This window comes from Erinaceus europaeus, chromosome 15 (genome assembly GCF_950295315.1).
Source record: "Erinaceus europaeus chromosome 15, mEriEur2.1, whole genome shotgun sequence".
Taxonomy (NCBI): Eukaryota; Metazoa; Chordata; class Mammalia; order Eulipotyphla; family Erinaceidae; genus Erinaceus; species Erinaceus europaeus.
The window spans coordinates 94,160,898-94,185,889 of NC_080176.1; the positions used below are offsets into that span (position 1 = coordinate 94,160,898).

General features: G+C 42.9%; 1 protein-coding gene and 1 long non-coding RNA gene across 2 annotated transcripts; one reads left to right on the top strand and one right to left on the bottom strand.

Moving 5' to 3' along the window:
* On the top strand, positions 1 to 24,572 carry C15H18orf63 (chromosome 15 C18orf63 homolog). Its single transcript, XM_060174046.1, has 14 exons — positions 1 to 137; positions 856 to 934; positions 3,054 to 3,110; positions 4,257 to 4,368; positions 5,146 to 5,187; positions 7,148 to 7,224; positions 8,678 to 8,787; positions 11,873 to 11,969; positions 12,336 to 12,421; positions 15,255 to 15,438; positions 19,311 to 20,864; positions 21,424 to 21,508; positions 23,555 to 23,584; positions 23,645 to 24,572. Exons 1-14 carry the CDS (start codon positions 1 to 3, stop codon positions 23,680 to 23,682), a joined length of 2,688 nt encoding a protein of 895 aa, XP_060030029.1. The 3' UTR covers positions 23,683 to 24,572.
* LOC132533186 (uncharacterized) lies at positions 11,000 to 21,900 on the bottom strand. The gene is made up of 3 exons (XR_009545104.1): positions 21,660 to 21,900; positions 16,065 to 16,140; positions 11,000 to 11,195 (listed from the first exon to the last, which is right to left on the bottom strand). It is a non-coding gene; the product is annotated as an uncharacterized LOC132533186 (long non-coding RNA).
* Positions 24,573 to 24,992: the final 420 nt, after the last annotated feature.

The window sequence follows — 24,992 nt, forward strand, 5'->3', positions numbered from 1 at the left end:
ATGAGCAGCCAGCGGCAGCAGTCCCTGTTCTTCGTGGACTCCCCGGACCTGCAGAAGCTCTGTGCGGTCAGGGTCACAATTCCCTCGGCCGGAAAGCCGGAGCCGGAGGTCAGGACCGTACAGCTGAAGATGAGCAGGTAAAGAGCGAGTCGAGGCCCCGGCTGGGCTGTCGGTGCTCCGAGACCTCCAAGAGCTGTTTCTAAGACATCGCCTGTATTTAAAGCGAAATCCCTAATCAGTGCGTGTGCTTGTGCGTGTGCGTGTGCGTGTATTATCGCAGCCCGGTGCATACCTGAGAGGTCCACCACCCCTGGCAGCCATCTCTCTCTCTCTCTCTCTCTCTCTCTCTTTTTCTGTGTCTCATACCCATCCATCCATCCATCCATCCCTCCTTCCCTCCATCCCTCCTTCCCTTCTCCATTCCTTTCTTCTATTCTTTTTCATAGAGACAGAAATTAAGAGCCGTGGGGGTGGGGGTGGGGAATAAAAGGAGAGAGAGAGTGAGCGCCACAGCTTGTAACGCTTCACCATACAAATGGGGACAGGGAGCTTCGTGTGTCCTTCCACGTGGTAACCTGTGCACTCCGTTCAATACCAAGGGCTCCACCGCCCAGCCCTGTATGTATAATGTTTAAAGAAAGTAGTTTCTTACCAAACATATTGGGTTACCAAACATTTGGGGAGAGACCTAAATTATCGGGGAGAGAATATTGCATGCACTCTACCCACAGAACAACTCCCAGCCCCTTAAAATAAGCGATTTTCCCCTTTCCCCAAGGAAGTCATTTTTAAAACGTGGTGATAAAGTGGAAACTGGGCAAGTCTGCGTCTGATGAAGGCATTTCCTGTCCACAGGCACCTGCTGCTTCTGCACCGCGAGGTCCTTACTGCACCTTTCCCGCAGGCCGTCAGCCAGCTCTGGGTGGTGACAACGGTTAGTGTTCCGGCTCGGTAGGACACACGGGTACTGCTGCTGTGGGCTGTCACTGAATCCAGGTGTTGGCTATAGCTCAGATTGAAGGCATTCAGGAAAATGAATCACATTGAATTGTAGCTTGAAGTATTTGTAGATGTTAACATGCGTGCAACTGATGTTTAAAGCACATTTTGTGCCTCTAACTTAATACTTAGCTTTTTCTGGCATACATGCTAAGATGAAAGCCGCTAGAGAGGAAGTTTGCAGTGACATAATCCTGAAGTCTGCGTGGGCTAAGTCCTCATTTTCTACTTTTTAGAATTGCGTTTGAATGAAGAAGCGTGTTACTCGACCACATCCTCAGTTTTTTAATTTGGAAATTTCTCTTATGAATATGTTTTATAAAATTTCTCTCTAGTGAACACTAGGAGAAACGCGTTCTCCAGTGCTGTATGTCATGGGGAATAATAATAAAGTAGCAAAAACCTTCATGACAAATCACTGAATGGGCCATCGGAGTCACCTGCCAGGTAAGATGTGGCGCTGGGCACCAGCCTGCAAGCAGTGCGCACAGCCCCATGGGAGCACCGCGGCCGGGAATGCTCTCCTCAGGTGCCGCCTGCCTTCCTCTCATCGCTGGAAAGCAGCCCAGGGCCGGTGAGGGGCTTCCTCCAATGCTGCCAGGTCACATTTGAATCCAGGTTCACAAATGACAAAACAAGTGCTCTATCCAGATGAACTATTTTGCCACCTCCCTCAATATAAGGTTTAAAAATGATCCTCAGGTGGTAGATAAGTAGCCGCCTCTTCTTTGTTTGTGGTGTTTCCTATCTGAATATCCTCATGAAGTAAAGTGGCTACTATTTTCAATTTCTCTGAAGTGCCCTAATCTTAGCAAGAATAATAAAATGAGGGGACCAGCTAAAAGTGCTTACTTTCTTAGATATTACATGAACAAGCTTGAGTTTGTGAGTAATTTCTAAATAGTATTTAAAGTAGAAGATGGGACTATTACTCATTTGATTTTAAAACAGACCTTTCATTTCTCCTGTAAGAGCCTTGTGTGGATACTGTTCTGGATCAGTGCAGGTCACTCTCCCACTTAGAAAACTGGAGTGTTTCACTATGTGGGTGTGTGATAAATCAAAACTTTCTAGTGCACATCTGAGTTTGTGGTGCTATTGCAAACAGCTTCAAAAACCTTCATTGAGACTGTATCATTTAAACATGTTTGGTAGTTTTTTTTTTTCATTGAATTCTTAGAAGTGAGAATACAGCGCATTTCGAACTATTATCTAGGTATTACAAAATTGCTCTGAAAAGTTATTACTGAAATGCGGTTTTAAAAATAGAGTGGAAGAGAAACTCTATTTCTACATCTTCACAAAGGAATGTGTGTGTGGCCTTCACTTAATATTCCAATTTGTTGAGTTAAAAATAACATTTTCTATGAATTTGCATTTTTTTCATAGTGAGTTGGAACCCACTGGCCTTTCGAAGTTTTTCTTGATTTTCCACTTAGGTTCACTTTTCTTTTTCTTTTTTTAAATTCTTTAAAATATTTATTTTTCCTTTTGTTGCCCTTGCTGTTTTTTATTGTTGTGGTGGTTATTGTTGTTGTTATTTATGTCATCGTTGTTAAGACAGAGAAAAATGGAAAGAGGAGGGGAAGACAGAGAGGGGCGAGAAAGATAGACAGCTGCAGACCTGCTTCACTGCCTGTGAAGTGACTCCCCTGCAGGTGGGGAGCCAGGGGTCGAGCCAGGATCCTTAACTCCAGTCCTTGCGCTTTGTGCCACATGCACTTACCCTGCTGTGCTACTGACTGACTCCTAGGTTCACTTTTCTTATTCATGTCTAAGAGTTTGCATACTAAGAAAAGCATTAAGTATCACATGAACTTTATTGGCCTCTTCATGTGGTTTCTGGGTTCATGTTACTCTCAGACAGGTTTTTTTTCTCTTTCTTTGAGCATATAGCCACTGATTCTATGTGGGTGAGGGATGATTACCACTTGTTTCTCCAAAGAATGGGAGCGATTAGAATCATGGCCTACTTCTTAAATCCCTTGTGTATTGTGGTGTTTAGTATTAGTCCTGTGTTCAAACATTTTTATAAATATAAACTTTTATTATAGATACCGTTTTATAAAACTGGAAAAATCAGTGCCTTTCTTGAGCAATATGGAGCTAAGGTAAGTCTTTGAAGGATAATACATCCAGATGCAGTTTCTGTTGGTTTTATGTTCATCTTCCGTTGTTAATAGACAAAACTTGGAATGTATTTCTCATGGGTTATTTACATACAAGTGAAAGACCCAGCATGTTTCCCCCAGCTACTGTATGCACACTTGTTCACTAGTGCTTCTCCTATTTCTCTCATTTTTCTGTGTATCTTGCTAATCAAGACATCGGTATCACTTTCTGGACTATATTTTCAAGCAAGGTTGTTGTCCAGCAAACAGCCTTTGTTCTCCCCCAGCCCTGAGTATTGTCCTCACATGCATTGTTCGACCATGCTCAACTTAGTCCTGAGGAGAAACTGTTGAACTCTCGAGCTTGTTCTGTGCGACTAGCTCCTCCCTGTTAGTTTGTCCTGAAAATTAGCCTTCTCTGCACCTCACCACTCCTTAAGCTGTAGCTTCTTAAGCCAGGAAGGTCGTTGACTCTTCTGTCATTTCTCCTCCCTGTTCTGCAGCCAGGAAGCCCTCCATAGCATTATGCTGGCATGGTCTTAGGGCTCCTTCTGTTTGTTTCCCATCTCTGAGGGATTAGCCTCCTTTGCAGTGTAGTATCTAGTGTCTTGGGGGCCATTGTTCATGTAACTTGCCCAGTGCTTTAGCTTTCAAAGAGGGAGGGGAAATCTGAATCCTATTATTTCTTGAACTGGTTAGAAACTAAAATTGTGATATAAAAACAAAAACTATACATGATTTCTTCAGGATCCATATAATATGAAGCCTAGTAAGTGAGATAAGTCAAAACCAAAAAGATGAATGTCAGATGTTCTCATTTATGGGTGGAACATAAAAAGCAAGGACAGAAAAGGAGAAAATGGTGGAAGATGGTGGAACTTGGCCTGGGTGTGATGTGTCATGGCAACAGAAAGATCCCTTTGGGGTGGAGTGGGAGTGGCTACAGAGGGCATTTGGGGTCCTGGCGCATGGGGGGCGGGGGCAGGGCGTCTGCTGGGCGTGAGGATGTTCTACAGCCATCTATCAGGGCATAGTGGTAACTATGGTTTCTACCCAGAATAGCCCTGCTTGTTGCTGATAATCTAGACATACAGCCTTTTCTTGTGTGTGATGAGTTCGCCTGTACTTGCCCTGCAACACTTTCAGATGGAGGCTCCACAAAAGGTAGTTCCTGCGATTCTTCAAGACTGCCTTACACATTCACTCACGACTAGACTTGCACCATCCTGGAACAGAACCGGTCATCTCTTGGTGCAAGGTGACTTTCTCTCTTTGTCAGTCCTTAGGCTATCTGAACTATATTACTTTTATTATGTGCACCTATTTTAAATGTCAAGATGTTATTTACAGAGAATAATTTCTAAAGCATAACCTAACCAAACACATAAGCACACAAATGTAAATATTTTCTTCTTTTAGTAAGAGGTCTGATAATGTTTCCCTAAGGAAAAAAAATTATTTTACACTTCTTGGTGTTTGTAAAGGACTAAATGTAAGTTTAAGAGCATCATGATAAAGTGTCACAAACACCAATATTTTTAGAACCAAAAAACTGTCCTGAATTTTGAGTTGAAGTCTGGTCCTTTTCTGAGTAATTTATACCAGGAAATAAATATTTAAGAATTCTATAATTCTGCCCTTTTAATTTATGAGATACTTTTTAATGGCTATACTTTTATTTTTTCTTAATTTATTTTTTCTTTATTTACTGGGGGATTAATGCTTTACAGTCGCCAGTAAATACAAAAGTTTGTACATGCACAACATTTCTCATTTTTCCATACAACAGTACAACCCCCACTAGGTCCTCTGCCATCCTGTTCCAGGACCTGAACCCCCTCCCCCTCACTCCAGAGTCTTTTTGCTTTGGTTCAATACACCAAAATGGCTATACTTTGAGTTATCATTAGACATTCTTTTAATAAAATTGCATTTAAGACATTTTGTTAGTTTTGAGCATTATCCATAAAAGGTTATATTTAGTAGTTATGATTTCTATGTCATAATAATGTAATATGTGTATGAATTTTTTAAGGAAGAGGATTTCTTTCTCGGATGGGAAAGCAGAATGCTGTTGGTAAGTAAGAATGTACAAAAATCTATGTTAATAGATAAAACATTAATGGAGTTAACAGTCGTTAAGTGACAGTGTTGCAGAGTATTGATTGTTATAATCTTATTGGTTAGGTTATACTGGAATCTTTAGTGGTTATGATTGTAATAATCACAATTTCATCTAAGAACTCATTCTTGGTTCAAAATATTCTAGTTGAGAAAAATTCACTTATGTTAATTGGAGTAAAATATTTATTTTTGTTTTTATTTCTCTACTTTAAAAATATTTCATTGAAGGAGTTTGATTCTGGATCCGGGAGATGGTACAGTGGATAAAAGCACTGGACTCTCAAGCATGAGGTCCCACGTTCAATCTAGGGCAGCAGATGTGCCAGAGTGATGTCTGGTTCTTTCTCTCCTCCTATCTTTCTCATTAATAAATCAATACAATCTTTTTTTCTTTTTTTTTAAAAAGGAGTTTGATTCTGCACACATGTATAATGTATTTTCCAAAATAATAGAACCCCAGATTCTTTGGTACTAAAAGGGGAGTTGAAAATGGGTAAGGGTGTTGGACCCGAGTTCACAAATGCCTGAGTGCCATTCTGGGTCATCCCTCTTTCTCCTTCCCCTTCCCCTTCCCTTTCCCCTTCTCTTCCCCCTCCCCCTTCCCCTTCTCTTTCTCCTCTCAGAAGTCTAGACCTTTTTACAAAGGGGGGCAAAGGGTGATATGCCCTGAGATGGAGGGGAGTGGTACTTTGCTGGTGGGTGGGAAAATGTCATGTTGCTGCCTAGGCAACAGTGGTCTTCAAAACAGCATTTCCACAATAAAAAAAAGAATCCCTTTGCTGTTATTTTTTTGTAATAAAATTATCTTTTTTTAAAAAAAACTTTATTTCTTATCAGACATAAATACTTTTTTCTTGAAAAGACTTTTCTAAGGAGACTCACACGACCTGAAATAAGCAGCGTGTGATCGGATGCCATCTCATCTGTTATTGATGAGATCTGATGGTTATACTGCAGGCAGACCTGCCTCTGAGCAGTAGCCAGACAGCAGACAGCCAGACAGCTCAGCCCTCAGAAAAGTGCTGAGCTCATGGCTCATAGTCAGTCACAGTGACTTTTGCCACCATTTGGGCAGAAGCAGAAGTCCTGAGCTAGCTTCTGCAATCCGCTGTTCAGTGGGGTTGCCATGCAGACTGAAGCCTGTTTGTCTTGTGTTGATTTTTTTAGTGGGACAATGGTGAGCTCTAGGTCCCAGCTCTATACCCGTGGGCTCATCACCCAGACTTGGTATCGTTCCTCAGACTCTCCTGAGATTACAGTTGTCAGCATTTAAAGATAACAGATTAAGGGAACAATACCCCTCACTTACATGTTTGCCCTTTTAAATTTTTTGCCATTACAGAACGCAATACTCCACTACAAAACTGACAGATTACAAGTATATAGTTAGATTTGTAAAGACTAAGCAGACCCTTAGAACTCCGGTCAAGAAACAGAGCCAGTGCCCCAGAGGCCCTCACGTGCTTTCTTCCAGGTGCTCCCTCCCCCTGGGTGACACTATGCTACTTGTCTGAGTCATTTTCATTATGAAGGGGGGAGAATCCTTGAAGCTCCACTGAGGACATCTGCTGGTAACAGGCAGAAGAGGTGATAACCACCACATGGTGCCCCATCTTTATTTCTCACCAAAGATGGTGACAGACTTGGGAGGGGCACTTGTTGTAACTCCTCTCAACTCTGACCTCTCATTTCTGCTGCTGTAACTCTCCCCTAGAAATCTCTACGTGCACGTCACATACAGATCGTTATTTCCTATCTTTGTTTTCGTTTAGACAATTCCTCTATAGATTGTCAAATATCATATGATTTTTTAATTTTCTTAACAGGTTTTAATGTGATTGAATTATTAAAGCCATTTCTTATGTTACTAAAATATCTCATTTGAGTTCTCAGTTGTATTCTTCTGTTTTCAGTATTGGACATCAGTGTAACAGAAACCCAAATTTGTCTAAGTGTAGAAGTTTATACAATCAGACTGCCACCACCTGAGGTAGGACACATTTTGATTTCTTTAGCTTATTCATTATAGGTCTAATTTACTTATTATTACTACTAACTTTTAGGTCTAATTTTAGCAAGATTTATAAGGTTTTGTTTAAAAATATACTATTAAATGCTTCTTATCTGATGCTGTTATGAATCTATTCAAAGAAAACTTCATTCTGACAGTTTAACACAGGGCTGATTGTCCTTTTGCTCACAAATCTTTCTACGAGAGAAATGTGGCATTCCAGCATAACAGCCTCAGGGCCCTCTCCCATCACATTTCTTCATCTCCAACTATCAAGAGCAGTATTGGAGCTCATACTAAATGTAGCTGCCACCAGTGATGTTCTGGTAGCATGTTTTGCATCTATTATTGACATGTGAGACTTCTCACATTCTCTTGTTAGATGTGCTTTTTGTCTTGTTGCTCGTGGCTCTCAGCACAGACCTTCACACACTCATGGCCACTCAGTGAGTGCTGCTCTACCTTTGTGAGGTCAGTGTTCTCAACAGAGAGGTGGAGGGGAAGCAAGTTGACTAGTTCCCCATGAGACTTGGAATCTGTGAACACAGCATGGCTAGCTCAGAGGGGCGAGTGAGCACTGACCCCATGCAAGAGTGCAAAGCGGCCACTAGGGCAGCAACCCCGTCACCTCTCTTCACCCACTACACACACTGGGACCTCCCGCCCGCTCTAAACTCTTGCTTTAAACAGTCTTGTATCATACACATTTTTGTATTGCTAGAGTTCTGTTGTACTTATTTTTACAGCCAAATTTACTTTATAATAAATTCCTGCAAGGACCGGCGTAAGGATCCGAGTTGAAGCCCCCAGCTCCCCACCTGCAGGGGAGTCACTTCACAGGCGGTGAAGCAGGTCTGCAGGTGTCTATCTTTCTCTCCCCCACTCTGTCTTCCCCTCCTCTCTCCATTTCTCTCTGTCCTATCTGACGACGACAACATAAATAACGACAACTGCTACAACAATAAAACAAGGGCAACAAAAGGGAATAAATAAATATTAAAAAGGAAAAAATATTTTTCAAAGAACAGGAAAGCTTTCAAGGGAGAGGATGGGATACAGAGCTCTGGGGGTGGGAATTGTGTGGAATTGTACCCCTCTTATCCTGTGGTTTATAAATAAATAAAATTTTTAAACTGTAAATACCTCTTTTGGGGAAGAAATTCGACTTCCTATAAATGTACACAATCAGACTGAAAACTGGTTGATATAAATACATAACTGAAGATTGGGCTTGGTGGATAAGAAAGAAAAGCAGGAGATACTTGATACACTGCTTAAAAAGCAGTTTAGTGTTGTCTAATGCATAGTTCCACATGCATCAGCGGGGCTCAAGCCTGCTATGTAACTGTGTGACGAGTGTGTATTTTACTGTTTTTCTTTTTGTCAAATTCTCTTGAGAACCTGTGCATTAAACTCTTATTTCTGTCAAAAGCTACGAGAGTTTGCGATTTCTCCAAATGTCATAAAGGATTTCCATACTAACGAGGAAGCTACCATCGAGGGCCATTCGATCTTAAACAACTGGTGCTATGTTCTGCCAAGGTGAGCCTCCGCGTGTGGAGCTAGGATGAGTCCAGGGTGTAGCGCTTTTGCATATTGTGCTTCAGCGTTAAGATGTGCACAAGCGGGAGCCGCTTGGGTGAATTTGGAAGCTAAATGGAAACTTTAAAAAGATGCTGAAACTACATCTTTATAAAAGTCACCAATCTCTCCCCAAATTGCTAAAATAATCTCACTGTAAGAGTACTTTTCATTATATATAGTTTTTAAAACAGTGATACTTAGGAGTGGAAAAATAGTTCACTTGGGTACTGTGCTGCTTTGGCGTGCGGGCAGTCCAGGCTCCAGGTTCAAGTCCAGTCCCCACTTCACGGAAGGATGTTTTGGTGCTGTTGTCTCTTTCACCGTCTCTATTTCTGCCTTCTGCCTCTATCAAAAAACTTGTTTAACTGTCTCACTTGAAATGACAGCTTTCATAATAGTATCAGCAGAGCCCTATGAGTCAGTCCCATTGTGCATTGACATCTGATATGTGCCAAGTTGAAGATTTCCCCAAGGGAAAATCTCGAGATGAAACTTTGACCTCCTGAAGCTGATGCAGTTGTGTATGGCTTTAAACAAATATTTTGTCTTTATTTTAGTTTTTATTCTTTTTTTTTTTCCTCCTCCAGGGTTATTGCTGGGCTCGGATCGGTGCCTGCACCATGAATCCACCGCTCCTGGAGGCCATTTTCCCCCCTTTTGTTGCCCTTGTTGTAGCTTCGTTGTGGTTATTATTATTGCCCTTGTTTACGCAATTCGTTGTTGGATAGGACAGAGAGAAATGGAGAGAGGAGGGGAAGACAGAGAAGGGGAGAGAAAGACAGACACCTGCAGACCTGCTTCACCACCTGTGAAGCAACTCCCCTGCCGGCGGGGAGCTGGGGGCTCGATTACGCCGGTCCCTGCGCTTTGTGCCACATGCGCTTAACCCACTGCGCCACCGCCCGACCCCCAGTTTTTATTCTTTTAAAAATATTTATTTATTCCCTTTTGTTGCCCTTGTTTTATTGTTGTAGTTATTATTGTTGTCGTTGTTGGATAGGACAGAGAGAAATGGAGAGAGGAGGGGAAGACAGAGAGGGGGAGAGAAAGACAGACACCTGCAGACCTGCTTCACCGCCTGTGAAGTGACTCCCCTGCAGGTGGGGAGCCGGGGGCTCAAACCGGGATCCTTGCACCGGTCCTTGCGCTTGGCGCCATGTGCCTTAACCCACTGCACTACCGCCTGACTCCCAGTTTTTATTCTTTATTATTGTTTTAATATTGATTTACAAAATTATAAGATACCAGGGGTGTGTATTATTCCTTATCTTGCCCACCACCAGAGCTGTGTGTCCCCCATTCCCTCCATTGGAAGCTGCAGAAATGGCTTGACTATTATTTCTATAATTAGCTATATATTTATATGTGTTTGCCAATTTTTCTATGATTCTGCCTTCTATTCCTTTCTGAGTCACACTTACTGCTTCTGAGTGTCCCCCCCTCCCGCCCATACAAACACCTTTTTACATTTTTTTTTCCTCGTTTTTGGGTCCTGATGGAATTGGAGTTTAAAAAAAAAACCTCTGATCATCTTCCCCTAATATTTCTCCCCCTTTAGAAGTATGGGCCAAAGTTCTTTTTGGGGAGTAGAAGGTGGAAGGAAGGTCTGGCTTCTGTAATTGCTTCTCTGCTGGTTATGGACATTGGCAGGTGGACCCGTACCCTCAACCTATTTTATCTTTCCCTAATCGAATTTGTTTTTGTTTTGATAAGAGAGTGAAAGATACACAGAGAGAAACCAGAGCAGTGCTTGCTCTGGTTTATGGTGGTTTGGGGAATTGAGCCTGAAACGTTGGAGCCTCAAAATGAAAGTCTTTGCATGAATGTTGTGCTGTCTCTCCCACCCATCGTATGTATGTTTACCTACCAGTTTACCTACCAGTACCCACATAATTTACACCAGGGAGGAGTTGATTCCACTCTTAATGGGTTTTTACTGAAGTACCACAATTCCCAGGCACACCTCTGTAGCAGCATTTTATTAGCCATTTCTTTGTATTTATTTTTTTAAAGAAAAAAAATTTTAATTTTTATAGAATGGAAATACTAACAAGACCATAGGATAAGAAGGGTACAATTCCACACAATTACCACCACCAGAACTTTGTATCCCATCCCCTCCACTGATAGCTTTCTTATTCTTTAATTCTCTGAGAGTATGGACCCCAGGGTTATTATGGGGTGCAGAAGGTATAAGGTCTGGCTTCTTTAATTGCTTCCCTGCTGAACATGGGCGTTGGCACACTCCCAGACTGTCTCTCTCTTTGCCTAGTGGGGCAGGGCTCTGGGGAAGTGGGGCTCCAGGACACATTGGTGGGATCCTCTGCCCTGGGAAATCCGGTTGGCATCATGGTAGCATCTGGAACCTGATGGCTGAAAAAAGAGTTAACATATAAAGCCAAACAAATTGTTCACTAATCATGAACCTAAAGGGTGGAATATTGCAGACGAAGATTTGGGATCTCTGATTTGGAAAAAGCTGATAGGTTTATTTTTAGGTATATTCTTCATTCAGGTAGGGACCAGTGACTAGAGTCTAGGTCCTTACATGATAACATGTGTGCCATTGCCGGCCCCTCCCCCACCAGAATATGTACTTTTGTGACTCCTTAAATAACTTAGAGTTGTACAGGACTTGTATGCCTGAGGTTCCCAGTTTGATCCCTGGAACCCCATGTATCTGGCTTCTCTTTCTCTTTCAGTGAAGCTCTATGTAATGTAAAATAGATAAAAGAAACATTTAAATTATGCATGATTTATTTAAAATAATTGTGTATTTTTTCTTTGTATATGCACATAATGATTTTTTAATCTACTTAGCTTCAACTAACTTGAAATTTTCAGGCTTCTATGTATTTATAGCTCAGCCCAACAGTTTTTCCTAATAACTCCATATATTAAGATTTAACATAACATCTGTGTGCAGATGTATGTGTATGTAGGCTGTGGCTTGGTCTCTTTTAGCACTTTCTAAATCACATTTTTAACTTCTCAAACTATAAGCATTGATGCATAGTATCTTACCAATTCTTGTTTTCCATAGTATGAAAATGGGACAGATATCAAATATTGTTCACAAGATGCCCCCCGAATGCCCTTTTAAGTCATATGAAGAACTCCAGATACACTGGAATGACATGGTAAGGAATTGAAACATAGAATAATTATAGAAAAAAATAATACAGGGGCTGGGTGGTGGCGCACCTAGTTGAGCACACGTTACAATGCTCAAGGATCCAGGTTCAAGCCCCCGGCCCCTACCTGCAGGGGGAAAGCTTTGCAAGTGGTGAAGCAGGGCTGCAGGTGTGTCTCTGTCTCTTTCCCCCTTTCTGTCTCCCCATTCCTCTTGACTTCTGGCTGTCTCTATCCAATAAATAAAGATAATAAAAAATTAAAGGAAAAGAAAAAATAATGCAATACTTGATTTTACTTATTGTGATTTAGTATAGCTTTCATTTAGTTTGACTTTCTCTCAAGAGGCTCTCAACTTTGTTCTTAAATTTCAGTACGGCTATAAACTTCCCGAAGATGCTGGAAATTTTCAAATATACTGCAGTGTTTACTTCAAAATGGTAGGACAAAGGATCTTTACATATCCTTTGCATGGCGCTTGATGATGCCCTTTGCCGCCTACTGACTAGGCCCATCATCTGCTGTCCCTGGGTTATCAACCTCCCTAGATCCAAACAAAACTACTCCCCTCTCCTTTTTATCTACAATATTGTTGTTGTTAGACTGCTTATTCTTAAGGAAAGAAAATAATCATAGAATTCTCCTTAGCCAAGGGCTCCCTCCTGTGGTGTTTTGGATGTTAGTCAGAGGATGGTCTTGAAAGAAGCAGTGGTGGGGGCCTGGCAGTGTTGCAATGTGCAAGGTACCGGTTTTGAGCCTCTGGTCCCCAACTGCATGGGGTAGGCTTTGCGAGTGGTGAAGCAGGGCTGCAGGTCTCTTCTTTGTCTCTTTCCTTCTCTGTCACCCCCTTCTCTCTCTCTATTTCTGGCTGTCTCTATCCAATAAATAAAGATTAAGAAAAAAAAATTTTTTAAAAAAGAAGCAGTGGTTGCAAGGACTGGAAAGTGGACAGGGAGGAGAAGTAGAAAGGGGTGCAGTGCTCTCGTGGAGGGGGGTGGCACTTTGTGGTGGGGGAGGTATGCTGACACCCATCTTGGGAAGCTGTGAAATCACACTCCTTTGACAGCAATGGTCTTGTCAAATATTTTGTAAATAATAATAAACACATAAAAATTCATGAGCTATTTAGCAAAATAATTAGGGGAGACTTTCTAGAGGCAATTTTTAGAGAATCTCTGTGCACTTAGTGTACATCACTGGATTAAGAAAATAACGTGGGGGTTGGGCAGTGGCGCAGTGGGTTGAGCGCACGTGGCGCAAAGCGCAAGGACCAGCATAAGGATCCTGGTTCGAGCCCCCGGCTCCCCACCTGCAGGGGAGTCGCTTCACAGGCGGTGAAGCAGGTCTGCAGGTGTCTGTCTTTCTCTCCCCCTCTCTGTCTTCCCCTCCTCTCTCCAATTCTCTCTGTCCTATCCAACAACGAACAACATCAACAGTGGTAATAATAATAATCACAACGAGGCTACAACAATAAGGGCAACAAAAGGGAAAAATGGCCTCCAGGAGAAGTGGATTCATGGTGCAGGCACGGAGCCCAGCAATAACCCTGGAGGCAAAAAAAAAAAACAAAAGAAAAGAATGTGATTCTGCATATTCAGCAGTTTCAGTGAAGAGGAAGGAGGCAGTAGCAGACTGGAGCAGCAAATACCCTTTCGATGCACAAAAGGAGTTTGACTATGGCTGTCCCCATGGCCTGGATTCAGACTGATGGCCCTGGCTCTGTGTTACCATGATGTTCTGTGGTTCTACCACATGCCCTGAGGGCTCTGGCCGCAACATCAGTTACCCCTTTAACAAGGGGAAAAAAGTGTATCAAATAGTACCATCCCACTACACTGAAAGCCTGTGCTGGGGAGATATATCATAAGGGGCCTCTTTGATGTGTTTAGAAGTGATTTGGGCTAGGGAGATGATTCAGCAGTACAGTATGTGCCTTACACGATTGAGGCCATGGGTTTGATCCCCAGCACCACTTTTTTAAAAAGTGACCTATAGTATGTGTGTTGGGTCTGGTTACATAAAAATGGAATTTCCTGACCCAGGTTATTTTCTTCATTCTTTTATATGCCAATCAGTAAGATGGCCTTGTTTCATTAAGAGGGAAACCTAGTAGGACTAAGAGACGACACTTGGAGTAACACAGGCTGAGTAGTAATGGGCACAAGAAAAGAAGCAGAATCTGCTGGAGCTGTGAGAGATCTTAATTAACAGTTATCTGTGCCTCCCTGCCTCCTGATTTTAAAGATTGCTGTTTTTCTTTGGCAGTATTGCCGAAGAATATAGCATGTATAACTGATGCTCTATAAATGCGATGTTCTATTTGTTTAATAAAAACTAACTTTTAACATAAAAAAAGAAAATAACATGATTTACTTAAGAGAAGAAAGAATGTAAGTACTCAGGTGAAATTCTTCAGTGGTCATAGAGCTGATTTCACCATTCCTGTCTGTCTGTCTGTCTGAATTCTGATCAGCTGATGTCGCAAACCAGATGAAGAGGCAAAACCTGTGTGAGTACTTGTTTTAATTGTCACCAGGGTTGTCTCTGGGCCTTAGGACCTGCACGATGAAGCCACTGCTATTGGTGACCATTTCCTTCCTCCCTTCCCTCCTGCCCTTTCTGTTTTTTGATAGAGACAGAAATTGAGTGGGAGGTAGAAAGGGCGAGAGGAAGAATGACCGCCAAGCACTGCTTCCCGCTCATGGAGTGCTTGAACCTGGGCCCTTGAGCCTAGCCATGTGATTGCTTTGCCAGCCACACACTGGGTGGCCCGGCACAGTGCTGTCTTCGTTAAACCTTTCCTAGTCCAAATCTCCATGCAAAAGTGAAGTTGGCCAAAGCACTATTAAGTTTTCAGAATATTTCTTATCAGAAAAAGTAACTTTTAGTGGTTTTGCAAAGAGCCACTGTTGGTATTTGAATAGTCTATTTGTACTGTTTATTGATACCAGTCTGTTACTGCTCTTGGAGGTGCGACCTGTTTATTGTTTGTTACAGACACTTTGTGTTTGTGATTCATAGGGTTAGTGCCTTGCTTGCCGGTGTCTGTAGACAGCTGCACACTGGTAGTAAAGTGAGCTGGCCAAAGCGAGCGCTCGAGCAGCAGCAGCCAACTCAGTGCAGAGCGGGCGCGCCTGCATCAAGTTAGCCTGTGCTGGGGGGGGGGGGGGGGGGGCTTGACCATAGATGAAAGTTATGCCTGCCTCCCCTTCTTAATAGTTTCAACGTGTTGTTTCTTTGACCGACTTTCTGTCTCCGTGTGTAAAGACGTCCTGTTCTTTAACATTGTTCACATACCCTCTCAGCTGCATCCGGACTCAGCCGGTGCAGTTCTTCCCGAGGATAGACTTGGAAGGTGTACTGAAGAGCTTTGCTGCAGACTTGAGGATTAAGCTGCCCCACATATGCGGACTGCCCGTAAAGATGACCGACAACCCCTGCTTTCACACGTACAAGCTGACTAGGCCTTGTGTCCTGGTAAGACACGTCTTATCCTTCCAGTTCGCTGCGACACACTGCGCACTTCTCTGGCAGGAACCTCTTGCATTCTGTGACAAACGGTTCTGCTGGAATTCTTTCCCTCCGTGCAGTGTTTCCTTAAGACTAACTGTTAGTGCGTCTTATCGCTTCTCTTCAGTTTATTTACTTTCGCCACCAGGGTTGTCTCTGGAGCTTGGTGCCTATACAGCTCCACTGCTCCTAGCGGCCATTTTTTCTCTTCTCTTTTCCGTCTCTCCTGCTCTCTTCTTTCCTTCCTTCCCTTCTTTCTTTTCCATTCTTTTTTTTTTTTAATAGAGACAGAACCAGAGGAAGAGAAACAGGTCTGTCATAGTTTACTGTGAGCTTCTCAAAGTAGAACTCATTTTCCCCTTCTCATTACAATGGCCCAGTACATAATGAGTGTGTAGCACTGTCTTCCAGTGGATACCCAAATAAATGCTCTCAGAGGATTGTTTGGGAACATTCCTCAACAAATCCAAGTAACTCTGAATCAGTCACCTGACTTAAATGTGGTTGATTGGAAAACTTTTTATTAATTCTTTTTATACAAATGGAATTAATTCAGTAATGTTCCCATTATAAGATTATATGAAAAGTGAAACCTTACCTGAGGAAGAAAATCATCACATAACAACTGAAGAAAGCAAAGTGGTTTGTCTTCACACTCACTGGAATGATCTACGGGGTGAAAAAAGAATTAAAATTCAAATAATAAAGTATTGAAGACTTGCATGTTCAGCCTATGCCCATTTTAGAAATCGCAGATAGGGAGTCGGGCATGTTCAGCCTATGCCCATTTTAGAAATCGCAGATAGGGAGTCGGGCATGTTCAGCCTATGCCCATTTTAGAAATCGCAGATAGGGATTCGGGTATGTTCAGCCTATGCCCATTTTAGAAATCGCAGATAGGGAGTCGGGCGGTAGTGCAGCGGGTTAAGCACAGGTGGTGCAACGAGCAAGGACCGGCGTAAAGATCCCGGTTCGAGCCCCCGGCTCCCCGCCTGCAGAGGCGTCGCTTCACAAGCGGTGAAGCAGGTCTGCAGGTGTCTGTCTTTCTCTCCCCCTCTCTGTCTTCCCTTCCTCTCTCAATTTCTCTCTGTCCTATCCAACAACAGGGACATCAATAATAACAACAGTAATAACCAAAACAATAAAACAAGGGCAACCAAAGGCAATAAATAAATAAATATTAAAAAAAAAAAAGAAATAGCAAATAGTCTGTTTTGAAAGCAAGCCTGCCTTGCACTTGAACCCTCATATAATCCCTCAGCTCCTTGCAAAATCTTGGCAAATTGCTTCCTCCCTGGTCTCTCCATATCCTCAGCTGTAAAAGGGGGACAAAGGTTGACAATTTTGATTTTTATCTATAGTCTCATGTCTGTGTATAAAGCTATATACATATACACTTCTTGAAATTAAAAGTCAGTCAAACCATGATTCCCTTAAGCTACATCTGCCTGTGACAGCTGGCAGAATAATAGTAATCGTGCAGAGCATATGTTTTGTTGGTCACGATTTCACAAAGCTTTGGTCTGTTGACCACTTTAAGTATTGTAAGTCCTGTGAATTATTTATGATCTCACCTGTTGTTTACCTAAGCCCTATGATTGTTTTTTTTGTTGAGTGCTTTTTAAAAAATTTTTATTTATTTTATTTATTTATTCCCTTTTGTTGCCCTTGTTGTTGTTTTTTTTATTGTTGTAGTTATTATTGTTGTTGTCGTTGTTGGACAGGACAGAGAGAAATAGAGAGAGGAGGGGGGAAGACAGAGAGGGGGAGAGAAAGACAGACACCTGCAGACCTGCTTCACCGCCTGTGAAGCGACCCCCCTGCAGGTGGGGAGCCGGGGTTCGAACCGGGATCCTTATGCCGGTCCTTGTGCTTTGCGCCACCTGCGCTTAACCCGCTGCACTACAGCCCGACTCCCTGATTGTTTTTTTTAAAAAATAAATTTTGGATGTAAACCTAGAGCTTTCTCCTTTGGGCTGTATTTTAGAAATTGAGAGAATAAGTAAATAATACATTGGTAGATTAGAGGACAAAGCAGGCTTCTCCAAATTATGTATGTGGGGTGGGGTGAGGGGGTGTCATCACCAGGGCTTCACTGCTCCACGCTGACTTTCTCAGACAGAATGGGAGCGAAAGACACAGTGGGTTGGGTGCCCAGTTTGGAGTCCGTACTAGGAGGAAACTGGAAGGAGCAGACTAAACCGGGAGGACTGCTCTCCACCTCCCCTTTCAGGGTCACCACTGGGCTGGAGAGCAGTCGGAGGCCTTTGTTTCTGAACCTGAGTGGCTCTGATGGTGATGGCCTCTGTTTACATGGCATCGTAACACAGTGCGTGCATAGTGTCACTTCCGTACTGCCACAGACAGGATCTTCTGAAGTCCCACACGGCTGCAACCCTTCTTCATTCTCCATGAGTATGTCAGATCTCTTATGGCTGAATTGTGTCTCCCACACCACACATTGGTTCACTAATGTCCTGACTCCCTCAGGTTGTGGCCTTGTTTGAAGCTGGGTCATGATACCGCAGTGGGGGTAGGTCCTAGTCCAGCATGACTAGAATCTTGGAAACACTACTCTTTTTTTTTTTGCTCGTTTTTTTTTAATTGTTGTAGTTATTATTGTTGTCATCATTGTTGGATAGGACAGAGAAAAATGGAGAGAGGAGGGGAAGACAGAGAGGGAGAGAGAAAGACACCTGCAGACCTGCTTCACCGCTTGTAAAGCGCCTCCCCTGCAGGTGTGGAGCTGGGGGATCGAGCCGGGATCATAAGTCAGTCCTTGCCCTTTTCACCACCTGTGCTTAACCCACTGTGCTACCAACCCGACTCCCCTTATATATGTTATATGAATTGACATAAGACAGATGCAAAAGGAGGAATAATGCCATATGATTCCACTTAATGGGGCACCTACATTGGATATTTCACGGAGACAAAGGGCTACTAGAAGTTATCACAGGCTTTGAAGAGAGCAAATGGAGTTAGGTTGGAAGATCACAAAGTTTCTGTCTGAGATGAAGAAAATGTCTTGTAAACACACAGCGGTGGTGGGGATGCAGTGAGGAACGGTACCGTGTGGAGCATAGTGCCGCTGGATCACACATTTAAATGATTAAAATAGTGATTTATATATATATGTCTGTATGTATTATTTACAGGGTTTTTTTTTTTTTAGCAGTATAAAAACACTTGTTTTTCTCTGGTAGAGTGAATAAGTTAGTTTCACAAGTACTTCCGATGTGGTCAGACAGGCAATGAAAATACAAAGTGATGAAGACAAGACAGTTATTGCCTTGGTCAAAATCAGCTTCCACTTAGAGGCCTAGTCCAGGTGCAGCTACCTTTTCTGTCAGCCTGACTTCTTGAGCAGGTATTTGGTAGTATCTGTAAGAGCAGAGCGTCAGAGTGTTGGTTCTCACCCTCAAAGTGTAGAGTATCTCAGGAGACAGAGTGTGCGTGTGAGGATAAGAGCACGGTCCTACAGCGTCCCTGTCAGGATGAGTAGGAGCAGAAAGCACATCCTCGAGGAGCTCCGAGGATAAAGTAGCGAGAACAGGACAGACACAGAATGTGCGGGTACAGACAAAAGGAAGAACTAAGTAAATAGTGTTACCATTTGTGTCACTGGGATTTTAGCAAATATCTTCATCTCACTTGTAAAGAGTGTTATCTTAGGAAGGATGAAAAGCATAGGGAAAACGCATTGACTCAGAAAGCAAACTTGATTTTATCTTTTACACATTGCTGTTGTTTGTTGTATTCTTATTTTAATATTTTATATCCCTTAATTTTTTCATCAAAGATACTGTTACATTTAATGCCCATTTCTGTACTTTCAGGAAAACCAACACACGCCCCCCAATCTGGTCACTCATATAACATTCACGCCGGCTCACATGCGGGCCCCTTCTGCCAGGTCTGACTCAGCTCCGGGTCTTCCACCGAGTTCAGCAACATCAGACCACAAGGTGGCACCTTCAGCCAGCCAGACAGGCCCTGCGCAGAGCCGAAAGAAATCCTTGTCTGGCAGTGCATCTCAAGCCCGTGAGGAAGTATTCTTCATACCTCACAGAAGAAATACTCACGGTCAAGACACACATTCTCGACACTCAAAAGCTGGTGTGTCCTCAACTCTGCTCCTCCCACCAGGGTTTCCTCACAGCAAAAAGAGGTCCTTGTCAAGCAAGGCCAAGCACATGGAGTTACCTGTGGCCCACAGAGCCAAGATTCAAACTCCAGACAGACATTCCATTCACCGGAAGCATAATGTTTTCTCAAATCCACTCCTCTCATCTGCATCTGCTCACAGCAGAAAAAGATCCTCGTCTCACAAGGCACCTCACGTGCATGTGGAGGAGCCCCTGACTCCCAGAGGAGACACTCAAGCTCAAGACACACATTCCAGTCACCTAGAGTCTAGTGAATCCCCGGTTGTGGTCCTGCCACCAGAATCTCCTGAGAGTAGAAATAACTCCCTGGCCAGTGTGGAAGTATCCAGGCCCCACAGAGAAAATACTAATGTTGAAGACACAGATTTCAGCCAACCCCAGCCTGGCACATCCTCAACTCTGCTCCTCTCACCAGGATCTGCTCAGAACAGAGAGAACTCCTTCTCTAACTTGGCACCTCAGGTGCATGTGGAAGAGCCCGCACCCCACAGAGGAAACACTCAGGTTCAAGACACGCAGGTTAGCCCTCAACGTGACAATGTCCCTAGATTCATGTCTGCTTTTAAAAATCAATTGTTGCGAAGAAGCAAAATTCTCTTAGGACAAAAATTGAAAAAGCCTGTTGCTAGAGAATCTCAGTTGGCTTCCACTCAAACTATTGTGATCCATGATGATCCACCAGATGCAGATTCAAACAGAGAAGATCAGTCTGATGAGGCTGTTCAGATAAATCCACCGGACGTAGATTCAGATACAGATCAATCTGATGAGAACGTTCAGTTAAATGATGGACATTTAAACCAGACATCTAGACCTCCGCAAGAAAGGATTGCTAAGCCCTGTGAGAGTGTGACAGAAGACTCTCCTTCTAATGAAACAGCCCTGACTGTGAATGGAGCTGAAAGTCAATTACAGCCTGGCAGCACCACAGAAGACGCTGGTGACCTCCAAGTGAATGGAAACTCCACAAGTAAATACAAAGAGAAAGGCCGTGAGAGACTAAGAGTGAAAAGACAGCCGCAAGGGTCAGAGACAGAAATGAGAAATCCTCAACAACTAAAGCAAAAACCAGTAAATCAAACTCAAGAAGTTGGTATATGTGACCACAGAACTGCCCACAGGTCTAAAAGAAAATTGTGTGAAGAGTCTTCAAAAGTGTCAAAGAAGCTTCACTTCAAATGTGCCAGCCATGAGCAGCAGCAAGCCAGCTGTGGTCGGAACCAGGTAAGAAAAGCAACAACAAATGTTTTTGAGGGTATACTTATTACATAATAAATCTTTAAAACCTAGCTAAACATTTAAACAATTTGACAAAGACCACAGAGAAACACAATAATGAAGAAACATAATATTGGAAGGAGGAGGCAGTTGGTGGTGCACCTGGCCGAGTGCGCATGTCACCATGCTCAGGGACCCTGGTGCAAGCCTATCCCCACCTGCAGGGAGGAAACTCCGCAAGCAGAGAAATAGAGCTGCAGGTGTTTCTCCCCCCCCCTTCAATTCCCCTTCCCTTCTCATTTTTTCTCTGTCCTATCAATTATTTTTAAAGAAGCATAACATCAGGTGGGGATAGATAGCATAATGGTTATGCAAAGAGACTCTCATGCCTGAAGCTCCAAGGTCCCAGGTTCAGTCCCCCGAAACACCGTAAGTCAGAGCTGAGCATTGCTCTGGTTAAAAAAAAAAATTTTTTTTTAAAGTAAGCATAACATCTATTTGAGCACAAAACTGCAAATGTACACAGTTAATCTATAACAAAATTGATTCTTTAATCTGATTACAGACACATGACTTAACCAAGTCAAAATCCAAGAAATGTCACAGTTCGCAAAGTTTAGAACATGGATGTGAAAGGACATCTCCACCAGGTAACTGGGGTGTCGACTTTTGATTTCTTCTGTCTTTATGTTATCTGTACTGAGATTGTAAATTTTAGGAATCCTAACCCCTTTGCTAGAAGAAGCAAGTTTTCAAGTCTTGAAGCTGAAAATCAGAAAGGAGGACTAGGAAGTAGCTCACCGAGTAGAGTGCTTGCTCCACCATGCACAGGGCCCTGGGATGGAGCTCCAGCACTACACGGGAGCATGGTGGTTGGCACCTGGGAAACTGACGGCGTCTTTCTCAAGGAAAGATGAAAGAGTTAGAACTAGCTGAGTTCACCCCCCAAGAACCACATAAAAATAAGCAAGTAAAGGGCTGGGTTGTAGCGCACCTGGTTGAGTACACATGTCACCATGGACAAGGACCTGGTCCCCACCTGTAGGGGGAAGCTTCACAAGTGGTGAAGCAGTGCTGCAGATCCTGAGGGGGGAGACGGGGGAGGGTTCGCTCTCTCTCCCTCTCCCCCTCCCTTCCTCCCTCTCCCCCTCGCTCCCTTACTCTCCTTCTCCTTCCCTCTCCCCCTCCCTTCCTCCCTCTCCCCCTTGCTCCCTTACTCTCCTTCTCCTTCCCTCTCCCCCTCCCTTCCTCCCTCTCCCCCTTACTCTCCTTCTCCTTCCCTCTCCCCCTCCCTCCCCTTCACCCTCCTCTTCCCCTCCTTCTTCCCCTCCCTCCTCCCCCTCCCCCTCTCCCTCTCCCTCCTTCCCTCTCAGTTGTTCACTGTCCTAGCAGATGTAAGGAAAAAAATAAAGTAAAAGTAAGTAAATGAAATGAAATCAGTAAGGAAATAAGCAATGTTGGGGAAAGGACAGCCTGGTCTGTACAGCAAGTGCTTTGTGAAGTTACAGTCCCCAGAGGCACATGGTGCAGAGAGGCCCTTTCCTTTGTTCCTCTCCCAGGGCCTTGATAGGCACCGGAGCTTTTGGTCTTCTGCCTGGAGCCCCTCTCCTGCCAGTAGCCTCTGTCCCTTTCTGTCTCAGTATATGTCAAATATTTGTCAATCATCACGTTAAAATTGCCTCCAAATACATTGCCACACTCCAAAATTCTTGACTTTAGTGGAGGCTTAGTTGATGCTGAGTCCACAGCATAGAATTCACAAAACCGTGCATCTGGAGGTGACATGTTACTCCATCCACCATCTGGTCTGTTCTAAGAACAAACACGCTGCTAAAATATCCACACACTTTTCGTACAACTACTGGAATACAGTCAATTCAAATTCTTTATGCACAAACTAGAACAGATTTTTCCTCTTTTCTCCTCCAAGTGTTCTTTCTTTCCATAGTTGTCAGTCTGATTTAATTACCTGAAAGGTACTTCATCTCCTCCTGTATGTATGAGAATGCTGTGTCTCATGTGGTTTTTGATCTCTTTATCATTTTCATGGGAAAATGCATCTGCTTTAAAGTCTATTTTGAATGTGTCTTGAGTATGAGAGATAAGTAGTAGACTATAGTAAAAAAAAAAAGTATGTAAGTATGTCACCTTGTTTTGAAGTCTGCAATAAAAACATTTTGTGAAAAGTGCTATTAGTGAAAAAAGAACATGTGTGTGTTAGTGAATATATACATAGGTAGGTAGGTACACACATAGACTCCCCACAGTCACCTGGAGCAGGCACACATTCTGGAGCAGTTTCCCCCTTGGTCCAGGTGGTCCTAGGCTGCCTTCCTGTCCCTCCAGACCTCAGGCCTTAGCTAAGGAGGCAAGCCGTGAAGGGACAAACCCACTACTTCGTTAGTATGTGGTGTCTTCCTGCACTTTATAGGAGCACTTCCCATCATTTATATAAACTTGCTCCATTAATTGTAGTGTCTAAAACTTAGAAACTGTGGTATAGTATTTCATTTAGGTTAATATTAACCTACACAGCAAAGCCTGCTTATGTTCACATCGGTTTACTTTCTGGGATAATGTAGATTTATTTTTCATCTCATAATATTCATCCTAGTGCAAATTTCAAACATGTTTTATATACACATGTCTTCTGTAGATTGGCCAATGACCTTTAATTTATTCTTCCATGTTCAAAGAAGAGGAGCCGGACCAATCTGCTGTTTTACGTACCGAAGACACCAGTACTGAAGACAGCAGTACCGAAGACACCAGTACCGAAGACACCAGTACCGAAGACACCAGTGAAGATTCTGATTCATCCTAGAGATGGGGGCTGTGAAAAGCTGCATGACTGCAAGTCTGATTAGGAGAAGCAGAACCGTGTCTCCTGGCCCGCACACTAGCTGCTTTGCTTGTCTCGTGCACACACATTCACTGTCCCTAAGAACTGTTCACATGTCCATTAGGTCTGACAGTACTTGTCATTTCATATTTACATTACTTTTATTCCCAGTATATGTTGTTAGCTTTATAGAATTATATAGCTTACATTGTAGGTTTCAAATATTAAGAAATCATTTTGTCTGCATATATCTAGAATCTTAAGGGGATCAGCTATTACATTAAGTAGCCTATGTAAACCAAAACCAATACCAAAATTATCTTTATGGAAATGGGAAATACTTTTCATACTGTATTTTTCATTGGCATACTATATTATTTATATCTTAAATTTGCAATATTTGTTGATAGTAAGCAACAAACTGTATTATTTGTACTTGGTTTTGTGTTTTATAATATTATTTATATTTTATACTTTTGGGTATTGCTCTAGCAAATAGGAAAAAAGAAAGTTTAATGATGGCTAGATTTGCTTTTGTTAACCAGCTCTCTAGCATTTTCTTTCTTTTCTTCTTCTTTTTTAGCCAGAGCACTGTTTGTTTCTCACTTAGGGAGATGCCAGGGACCCCAAGCCTCACAAGCTGTTATGTTATATATCTCTGGTCCTTGCTTTCACTTTTAAAGTCTATGTCATCTGGTTATTATGCTTGCAGTAGAGATATACTCGATGTTTCTTAATACTTCCGAGTGTAAACATTCACAAATGCTTAAGGATTCGTGGCCATTGCTTACTGGGTGGGAATGCTGATGCCGGTGTATCCTGCATGGTGTCTTAGTTTCAATAAACCAACGAAGACTTGTTAGATAGACCCACTTGCCTTGTGCCAGAGTGGTTGTATATGGGAATGGGAACATCAGATTAATTACAGATGCTTTTTTTTTTCAAAACTATTATTAGGGACACAATGATTTAGAAGACAGCTGGTGTCACATGGGAAGAGTTTTTTGTCTTTCCGTGGCAGCTGTCTGCCCACGCTCCCAGCACCAGCATAAGGCCGCCTCCAGCATCGCGCACTTCCCCTTCTCCACACACGTTTGCTGGGAGGCCCGTGGACACCCCTCTCAGGTCCTCACCACATTCCAGAACTTCTGTTCCCAGTTCTTCATCCTTTGAACGGAAACTGCTTTCATATCTACTGTGTATCAACAACCATTGTAAATTGTCAGGGTACATCGTGAGTAGTGGCCTTCCATCCTAGCAGAGGGAGGTAACAGTAGACACACCAGATGACG